General features: G+C 43.8%; 1 protein-coding gene across 1 annotated transcript in view; it reads right to left on the bottom strand.

Annotated features, from left to right (window-relative positions):
• Window positions 1-10,142, bottom strand: part of LOC134077617 (mucin-3B-like) — a 20,253-nt gene extending 10,111 nt beyond the window's left edge. Inside the window, exons 1-2 of the mRNA XM_062533319.1 lie at window positions 9,956-10,142; window positions 2,382-2,560 (exon numbers count right to left, since the gene is read on the bottom strand). Of these exons, the coding sequence (XP_062389303.1) occupies window positions 2,382-2,525 (144 nt within the window). The 5' untranslated portion in view covers window positions 2,526-2,560; window positions 9,956-10,142. The remainder of the gene's footprint in view (window positions 1-2,381; window positions 2,561-9,955) is intronic.
• Between the last annotated feature and the right edge of the window lie 972 nt (window positions 10,143-11,114).

Below are 11,114 nucleotides of genomic sequence, written 5' to 3'. Positions count from 1 at the left end.
CACACACACACACACACAGAGAGCTCACATCTTTATTCAAGAACGCCTCAATACTCTGGAGAACACGAACACACACACACACACACACACACACACACACACACAGAGAGAGAGAGCTCACATCTTTATTCAAGAACGCCTCAATACTCTGGAGAACACACACACACACACACACAGAGAGCTCACATCTTTATTCAAGAACGCCTCAATACTCTGGACAACACACACACACACACACACACACACACACACACACACACACAGAGAGCTCACATCTTTATTCAAGAACGCCTCAATACTCTGGAGAACACACGCACACACACGCGCACACACACACACACACACACACACACACACACACACACACACACACACACACACCACACACAGAGAGCTCACATCCTTATTCAAGAACGCCTCAATACTCTGGAGAACACACACACACACAGACACAGAGAGCTCACATCTTTATTCAAGAACGCCTCAATACTCTGGAGAACACACACACACACACACACACACACACACACACACACAGAGAGAGCTCACATCTTTATTCAAGAACGCCTAAATACTCTGGAGAACACACACACACACACACAGAGAGCTCACATCTTTATTCAAGAACGCCTCAATACTCTGGAGAACACACACGCACACACACACACACACACACACACACACAGGGCTCACATCTTTATTCAAGAACGCCTCAATAATCTGGAGAACACACACACACACACACACACACACACACACACCTCTGTTCAAGAACACCTTGTTGCTCTGCAGGTGAACACTGAGAGAAGCACACACATCAGCAACATCAATCACAATTCTATCAATAATCTCAACATCAATGATACCAATAATCGCAACGTAAAATTATATCAATAATTGCAACGTCAATCACAATTCTATCTTCTAGTTCTTCCTAGGTTGTCATACATTTGAATCTAAACTATTCAGATTGCCCCCACGTGGCCATACCATGCCATTACACCACTAAGCGAAACACATAAACGGCTCCGGAATTCTGAGGGAATTACGGATAACTCCCAATCGTTTCTTTCTTGGGTCATGCCTGACATTCGCCGAAAATGTCATTGGAATTCATCCATTACTAACGCCCCCATTTTCGCCTGATGTTGGGGGCCAATCACAGAACAGGGGAGAAAGCAAGACCATGATGAGCTATGCAGAGACGCATTTGATTGACATCCGTGGCGCCCAATGAACGGATCTGGGCATTTTTTTCAAATACGAGAAAATGAACGTCTGGTTGCCAGACCACGTCTCATTTGAGAAGTGGGAGGCATTAGCCAGGCTAGAGGGAATTACGGATCACTCCCAAAATGTAATCGTTCCTTCTTTGGGTCATGCCTGACATTCGCCGAAAATGTCATTGGAATTCATCCATTACTTTTTGAGTTATCTTGCTAACAAACAGACAGACAGACAGACAAACAAACGCCAGTCCCCGATGAAAACATAACCTCCTTGGCGGAGGTAATAATTGCATTTATCACAATTCTATCAATAATCGCAACATCAATAGCACCCCCCCGCCCCCCCCAAGACGCGTGATTATATCAATAATCGCAACATCAACCCTCCCCCCCCCCCCCCCCCCCCGCCATATACACACACACACCCCCAGACGCGTGATTATATCTATAATCGGAACATCAACCCCCCCCCCGCCATACACACACACACACACACACACACACACACACACACACACACACACACACACACACACACACACACACACACAGAGAGAGCTCACATCTTTATTCAAGAACGCCTCAATAATCTGGAGAATACACACACACACACACAAACACGAAGAGCTCACATCTTTATTCAAGAACGCCTCAATACTCTGGAGAACACACACACACACACACACACACACACACACACACACACACACACACACACAGCTCACATCTTTATTCAAGAACGCCTCAATAATCTTGAGAACACACACACACACAAACACAAAGAGCTCACATCTTTATTCAAGAATGCCTCAATACTCTGGAGAGAACACACACACACACACACACACACACACACACACACCAATCACAATTCTATCAATAATCTCAACATCAATGATACCAAATAATCGCAACGTAAATTATATCAATAATAGCAACGTCAATCACAATTCTATCAATAATCGCAACATCAATAGCAACCCCCCCCCCACACACACACACACACACTCTCTCACACACACACACACTACACACTACACACACACACTCACACACTCACACACTCACACACTCACACACACACACACACACACACACACACACACACACACACACACACACACACACACACACACACACACACCAACTCACCCCCCCGTGGCGCGTGATGAGGTTGGTCAGGGTGCCGGCGTGGCGGCTCTTCACGGCGTGTAAGTACACAGACTTCCCCTCCAGGGGGCGCACTCCGGGACGCAGGCCGCCCAGCAGATCCTGCACGCGTGCAGAACGCTTCATCCTCGCGCTCGTGCTCGCTCCGAGTCCCCAGGGCTCTACCATAGACAGTAAAAGATATGGACAGAGCTATCACGTAGACGGCAGCAGAGACCGAGGAAGCAAATCTCAACGTTTTTTTTTTAGGTCTTCTTGTCTCTGCGCAGGCTCAGATGTCGTACATGTGACGTAGGCACGTAGTCTGACCGAGTCTGACCTATGGCGACGCTTTACTCTCGCTGGACGCATGCGCCTTTAACACTTTAGCATTGACTTTCGAAAAACGTTAATTACTCAGCCGATAAGACAGTTACGAGATTATTATGTCAATTTCACAATGTAGTATGTACCCCGACAATAGAAAATGTTCATATAAAGGCTTAAAACGCTTCAGCTCTAACGTAATTTGATGTCAAAGTGGCGCTTACGCCCCATAGGATTCAATGGAATGGCCAGCTAGCCACGGTCTTCTCGTTAGCATGGCGGCCGCCATACTGTCTACACTCTCAGAACGTTCGCTGCCCCCTTGGGTTCTACTCCATCAGTTCTCCTGCACAGAGACAAACACAGTGAAGAGCGCCGTGTGTGTGTGTGTGTGTGCAGTGTTTCCCATACATTGACTTATTTGTGGCGGCCCACCACAACATCAACACTGACTGTTAACTTGTGTTTTACCCTTTGACCCCGGAAACGGATATGTGGATGTGTGCGTGTAATGATGTAGGACACGTTGACCAGTCGAGTGGTAATGGTAGCCACAGAGTTGTTCTGTTCTGAACTGGAATAAATGATACTAAACGGATATAAACGTAGTCTTTATTGGGTCTAACACTGACCACCACACAATGATTTTATGTTGTACTACAGTACTTAAACTAGATGAACTCCTTTTTATTGTAGAGCTATGCACACCTTTCAGCCTCTCTGTTCCTCAACAAACATGCATGCATGTTTAAAGAATACATTAAATAAACTCCAGCAAGGATTGTTGTTGTTGACTGTTGTTGACGACTGGCTAAATCGCAATTAAATCCAGTTAGCATCATAAGTACTGTACGTTGTGCAAATTTGTTTAAAATTTGCGCACAAACACGCTACCACCACAAATAGAATTAAATTCTGTGGGAAACACTGAAACATCATGCATGATGATTCAGGCGTCATGGAGATGAAGAACACAACAGCAGAACCGCCCAAATAAGGACCATAGCAAGGTCTTGAGGACGGCTTCCTGTTTCCCAACATAAGAGTCGCGCACAGCCACGGGGAAAAGATTAGGGGGATTCGACTTGATGTAGCCGTCTTAAGACACGTCAGATACGTTTTCAAACCGGAACTGTGCTTAGGTTGAAAACGTATCAGAATCTCGTCTCATAATCACATCTGCAGTCATTTTGATACCCTGATGTGTGAACCTCTGCACTCTGGCTACATTGCCCCCAAGCTATGGAATTCATTGCCAGACTACATCAGACACTCTGACTCAATCACTGTCTTTAAAAGTAGACTGAGGCCTATTATGCTATCTAGATGGTAATGGCAGGCGGTGCAGCAGCACGGCGTGCTGTGGGAGAGTCTGCACTCGTGTTTTCGCGCATTAAACCTGAGATCTATCATACTGAAGACGGTAAAGTCATAGTTGAGGATGAACTACTGAACTTTATTATGATCAAAATGCGAACACTAAGCCATGATGATATTGTAACAATAGTAACGAGCTGCTTCAGCTCCGAGCGGATTGAGTCCTCAAAGGCAGTGTTGGCTGAACTCTTTCCGCACAACAAACGATGGATCTCGCACAGGGGGCAAAAGAAGGACATTAACAATGTCAAAATATGCCTGCAAGTGCTTAATGAGTGTGGTGAAGAGATCCCACGATTTGTATCGCACTTCCTGGATGAATTACCCCCCGTTTCATTTAAGCACATTGATGTGTCTGCGCTTCTCGGGAAAATGCAGCAAATCAATGCTGACATTGACTACCTAAAAAGAACTATGGGAACGCAGGTAACTGCCTGTGAAACATTGCGGGAGGTTTCCGCTAAAATTGACAGCCGTCTGACTGCTGTGGAGGGGAATGCTGGGCCGGTCGCTACTTCTCCGGTTGCCTGTCTCTCTGCGGCGGAGTTAGGCCCTGCGCACAGTACAGGTCTCTACTCGGCTGTGTTGGAGAAGCCGTCGGGCCCCGTTCCTGACCCCAACACTCCCTCTGGATGGACCAACGGCGATCAACCAGCTCAGCCTGCTGATCCAGCCCTGGGACTTACACAGAGCCCTTCTTGGAGCAAGGTGGTAAATGGGCGCCCACAGAAGCTACAACTGAAGCAAGCATCTGAAAACTCTGCCCATCAACGCCCTACAACTCGCATGGGGAAAACCTCAGCGGGGCATGTGAGAAAGAAAACCGGCATAATCGGGACTGGTGTGGTCGGCAATATACTGGCTGTTAAAACAAAGATGGTCAAGGTATTTGCTACAAAGTTTGATCTCAGTGTGGACGCCAACGCTCTCAGTGAGTATTTAAAGATGAAGCTGGGCCGGGATGTGTCATGTAGAAAAATTGAGTCGATACAGAGTAGATTCAGTTCCTTCTGTGTCACCGCTGAATGTAACGAGGTGGCGGAGCTATACGATCCGCAACTCTGGCCCGCTGGGGCTTTTGTCCGACGTTATTATGAGCCTCGTCGTCATAGAGGAGCAGACAGAGGCCCGTCTGTAGTTACAGAGGATGCACCTAGCTCTCAAAATGTAGGGCTGCTTGATGGGAATAATGCTGAGGTGCCGGACACATCTGTGGGCGAAGAGGAGATGAAGGCAAGCTGCTCCGCACGGAGTGACACAAGTCAGTAATGCGTGTTGCTTCATACAACACTCGCGGGTTGCGAGTAGGGCAATCTGCTACTGATAGATCGAGACGTTTGGTTGTTGACACAATGCTGGACAAATGTGACATCCTGTGCCTGCAAGAAACCTGGCTGGCGAAACAAGATCTGGATAAGCTGAACACTATACATATGAACTTCCATGGGGCTGGAGAGTCGACTACCGACCTCAGTACAAGGCTGGTTCGAGGTAGGATAGCTGGTGGTGTAGCCATACTGTGGAACATTAAACTTGACCCAATGGTGAAGGTGGTGCGCCTAAATGTGGACTGGGCCATAGGGCTAGAGTGTGATCTTAATGGAAAGAAATTTACGGTTTTGAATGTTTATACACCATATGAATCATATGAGCACGAGGATGAATTTCTGAATAGGTTAGCTTTTATTCAGTCCTTCATAGAGGACAACAGCTCGTCTTGTGTTTATGTTATGGGTGATTTTAATGCTGACATGTCAGATAGTAAATCCTTGTTTGCAACACACCTGCAAAAGTTTTGTAATGAGTCCAAATTAATTCTATCAAGTAAAGCTCTGCTGCCTGACACAAGCTTTACCTATGTGAGTGAAGCATGGCACACAACATCATGGCTAGACCATATTGTGACCACAACTGATGCTCATGCTTCTTTGGTGAATGTGGAGGTATGCTATGAACTTGCCACCTCTGATCACATACCTATTGCTGCACTGCTAAATGTTGAGAATGTTCCCCTGCTGTCCAGAAATAATAATGCTGCTTCCTCAAGTAAACTAGACTGGTCAAAACTGAGCAGTGATGATATTGCTGGTTACTCCCTGCGAACAGACAGTCTTTTAAATAATATTGCACTGCCTCAAGAGGCTCTTTTGTGCTCTGATATGAACTGCAAGGACACACAACATGCTGATACTCTCTGTGCCATGTATGATGATATTGTGAAATGTCTCAATGCTTCTAGTGAACCTGTGTGTAAAAGTAAAAGTAAATCTAAATGTAAGATACCCAACATCAGACCTGGGTGGAATGAGTTTGTGGCTGAGCAGCACGCTGAGGCAAGAGAGGCCTTCAGACTCTGGTCTGAGGCTGGTAGGCCTAGACATGGGGTTTTGCTAGATTTGAAAAAACATACAAATGCTACATTTAAATATGCACTACGTTTTATTAAAAGAAATGAAAACAGAATGAGAGCAGACTCGCTTGCCAGAAAACTACAGAACAACAACGCTAATGACTTTTGGAAGGAGGTTAGAGTAATGAATAACAACAAATCACCCCTACCATCAGACATTGAAGGTGTTAGTAGACCAGAAAAAATAGCTGAGCTCTGGCGTGAGCACTACCATAACCTCTTTAATTGTGTTAAAAGTAACCCAGTTACAATCAATGCTGAACATAATGTCCCAGCAGACATGACAGTTAGGGCAGTAGATATTCTTGATGCCATTAACATGCTGGATAACAACAAAGCCTGTGGCATGGACTGCATTACTGCAGAGCATCTAAAAAATGCAAGCCATAGGCTCTGTCCTTTACTCTCCATGTGTTTTAATGGCTGCTTGGTTCATGGTGTCCTGCCTAATACCATTATGTCGGTGTTGCTAGTGCCTGTGCTTAAAGACAAGGCTGGTAAGCTTAACAGTGTTGACAATTATCGACCTATTGCATTAGCCAGTATCTTGTCTAAAGTACTGGAGAGAATACTTTTAACAAAACTAGAAATGTATATTCTCACTAATGACAATCAGTTTGGGTTTAAAAGAAAGCATGGAACTGACATGTGTATATATGCTCTTAAAGAGATTGTGTCCAGATACATTAGCCTGAATTCATCTGTATTTCTATGTTTTATTGATGCGTCAAAAGCATTTGATAGAATTAATCATGAAAAATTGTTTGTAAAACTGCTGGAAAGAGGTGCTCCCAATTTTTTAGTGAGAATATTAGTGTTTTGGTATGCTCATCAGACATTCCAGGTTAAATGGGACAATGTTGTATCTGCTCCATTCTGTGTCAGTAACGGAGTGCGGCAAGGAGGAATCTTGTCACCTATTTTATTTAATGTTTACATGGACGACTTATCAAACCAGTTAAACAGACTTAACACAGGCTGTCTTGTGGGTAACATTATTGTTAACCATCTGATGTATGCTGATGACCTGGTCTTGCTCTGTCCATATAGTGCTGGGCTGCAGCAGATGCTGAAGGTGTGCTCCCAGTATGGTCTTGATCATGACATCAAGTATAATGCTAAGAAAAGCCATATAATGATAGTCAGAAGTGCTGAAGACAGGAAAACAACTTTCCCGACCTTTCACTTGTCAGACAGCCCTCTTGTTGTGTGCGAGGAGGTCAAATACCTAGGTCATGTCATATCTGATGACTGGGCAGATGACAAAGACCTCTACAGGCAGCGCTGTAAAATCTATTCTCAGGCTAACATGCTTATAAGGAAGTTCTCTATGTGCTCTGACTCTGTGAAGTGCTCCCTATTCAGAACCTACATAACACCATTGTATACTGCTCAATTGTGGAGTAGCTATAAGAAAAGAAGTATGCAGAGGCTTAAGGTAGCATACAATGATGCAATGAGGTTGCTACTCTGTGTTCCTAGGTGGCATAGTGCCAGCCAATTATTTGTGTCCACCAGAGTGCCTACCTGTGAGGCACTCTTAAGGCAGTTGATGTTTGGCTTTATGTGCCGCCTGGACAAGTCAGAGAACCAAGTTATAGAAGCCTTAGTCAACCCTCTGAAAAGCTGCTATAGATTCACTTCTAGGCTAAGAAGGCATTGGTGCAATTGTTTGTATGTCCTATAGGATAATATGTGAGTTCTTATGCATTTTGTATCCCCTTTTATACTATTTATTATGTATGTGTACTGTGATATGGACCTGTGTCTGCAATAAAGCTTTATATATATTTCTTCAAAAAAGCTTATGGGCTGGCTAACTGACTTTAACATTTAACATTTTTCTTTTCTTTTTATTTCTGTGTGATGATTTTGCAACCCTGTAAAGTGACCTTGGGTGTCTTGAAAGGCGCTTTAAATAAAATGTATTATTATTATTATTATTATTATTATTTTAAGACGGCTACAAGTCGAATCTCCCTATGCTCAGTGGCCGACTAGAACGTCATTAGAGCCTCAACGTCATAAGAGACATTTTTTTTCTGTACTTTTATTCTTACTGACTCAATGATAACGACATCTCATTCCACAGCTGGCTCTGTTGGTCTGCCCTACATGCATTGACACAACACTAGAGATATAGCAGGACATTAAAGAGTTCATAGAGCTGCCCAAAGCCATCGATATCTCAAAGTTGCGACACTACCGTTGACTCCCATGAACAAACAATGGCGGCACTTCCGGGAACTATTCCATTGAGAATGAATGAATATAATACGACTTTTCTACATGACTTATAGTCGTGTGCATAAAAATGCATTTTCATTGAGTAATGTATATGTATGTGGAAATGCAGTTTATAGTCATTTTCATCGAGTATTCACCGTAAATATTAATGCGATCGCTGCTGTCAATCCCGTAGTAAACCAGGGACCGAGGGAACTACTGAGTCTACCCACTAACCACGTGACCGCTCTAATCTGGCTTTAACATGGAAGTCAACGGCTGTCGCAACTTTGAGATATCGATGGCTTTGGAGCTGCCTAACCACGGCTGGAAATGGACAGACCCACTCCTAGTGGGTAATCTCTCAACCAGTAACACCACTCCTAGTAATCTCTATAGTAACAGCACTCCTAGTAATCTCCATAGTAATAGCACTCCTAGCAATCTCTATAGTAACACCACTCCTAGCAATCTCTATAGTAACACCACTCTTAGTAATCTCTATAGTAACCGCACTCATAATAAACTCTAAGTTACTGTAATACTAAAGTAACTGTTTGAGAGATTACTAGGAGTGGTGTTACTAGTATTACTTAATACTACTAGTAGTAGCAGCACTCCTAGTAAACTCTACCAGTAACATAACTCCTAGTAATCTCCATAGTAACACCATCTCTAGTAACCTCTACTTGTAGAGTGCTGCTCCATGTGGATGTCTTCCCCGAGGGCATGTTTGTGATGTTGCATAGACGTACACGCACGATGTCACGCCAACGCTAGAACTAGCCCCTGTACAGAAGCACCGTCATTAAACGTTAGCTTACATTACAGTGTTCAGTGTACAGTGAATCACTTCGATGGAATCACTGCGCTAAGCAAACATACAGTTAAAAGCATTGTTTAACACCCTTTAGAAATGCACATAGCTCATGCAAATGTAGCCAATATACCTAATGCTAAAGAAAAGCACTAAACGTTAGCTGTAGCACTACTGAAAACGACAAGAAGCTGTGACACTATCGATAGTTCACATTAAAGGAAAACTTCAGCATAGACCAACTTACATACTTTTTCGTGTTTTATGTAAAGTTAGGTCGTTAACTAGACAAGTAACATTATATTAACGGTTAATGCTTTTAGGCAAAGCACACAGGAGGCGTTAGTCTTGTTCAATGTGACGTTAATGTCCGCTAACGTTAGCTAAATGCAAACACCAAGGTAACCGAAGCCGACCTACCTTGTAAAGTTCAAATGAAGTCTCCAGATAAATCACCGTGCGAACGTGGTGTCAGCTTTCAAACAACTTCGTTTCCAGCAAGGGAATAATAAGCAGAGTGTTCGTAAATTACATAACTACAGACTCTCCGCTGTAGTTTAACTCTAATGTTGCCGCAAATTCCCGCACAACTTGCTGCTTCTTTCTTCTTTCAAAATACCCTCCACTCCACACATCCGGGACACTGCTCAAACTACGGCGAGTCATACGAGACACGCTGCCTCTGCTAATTTGGGGGCACGTCAACCAAAGATTGACACTCCAAACCTTGTCTACCCTAATTACGCTTTTAGCTGTTTAATGCGAGGAATAAGACAATTTTTTATGGTTACGTGTTGTTTCGTTCTACTCTTCTGATGTCTTCTACTTGGAGGCGTGGTGGTTTACGTTTTATTAAGGTGATTATCTGTTCTGTGTGTCTCTCTCTCACACACACACACACACACACACACACACACTTGCTCTTTCTCTTGTGTGTGCATGTGTGTGTGTGTGTGTGGCAAACTGACAGGGCACTCTTATTAAAATGATTACATTAATCCTGTAAAATAATTTGGATCTTCGAAGTAAAACAAATAACTCACACTGGACTCTGGAACAGATGATTTATTGCTTAATTTTCAACATGCAACTGAACAACCTGCACAACCCTCCTTCTCCCCCTCATGTATATTCATTTAAAATTACAAACACATAACTGACCTTCCCCAGCAACAAACACAGATGTATGCGTGTGTGTGTGTGTGTGTGTGTGTGTGTGTGTGTGTGTGTGTATGGTGGGCGAAAAAAGAGAGAAAGAGAGAGAGGGAGAGAGAGAGAGAGAGAGAACACATCAAACATATCCTATGCATAGCTCATCATCTTTAACACAGTTTTGGCACAAGCAAAAAACAACGGAACAGTGAGCGTGTAGAATGTCTGATCTAAACGTTCCAGAACAGCGAGCTTGTAGAGCGTCTGATCTAAACGTTCCAGAACAGCAAGCTTGTAGAACGTCTGATCTAAACGTTCCAGAACAGCGAGCTTGTAGAGCGTCTGATCTAAACAGGTCCAGTCTGAACTGCAGTCTTATGATGAGCTGTTAGTAGGAGCAGCAGCTCCACCTGCTGGTCAAACTGTG

Source organism: Sardina pilchardus, chromosome 3, assembly GCF_963854185.1.
Source record: "Sardina pilchardus chromosome 3, fSarPil1.1, whole genome shotgun sequence".
NCBI lineage: Eukaryota > Metazoa > Chordata > Actinopteri > Clupeiformes > Clupeidae > Sardina > Sardina pilchardus.
This window is presented reverse-complemented; position numbering and strand designations above follow the sequence as displayed.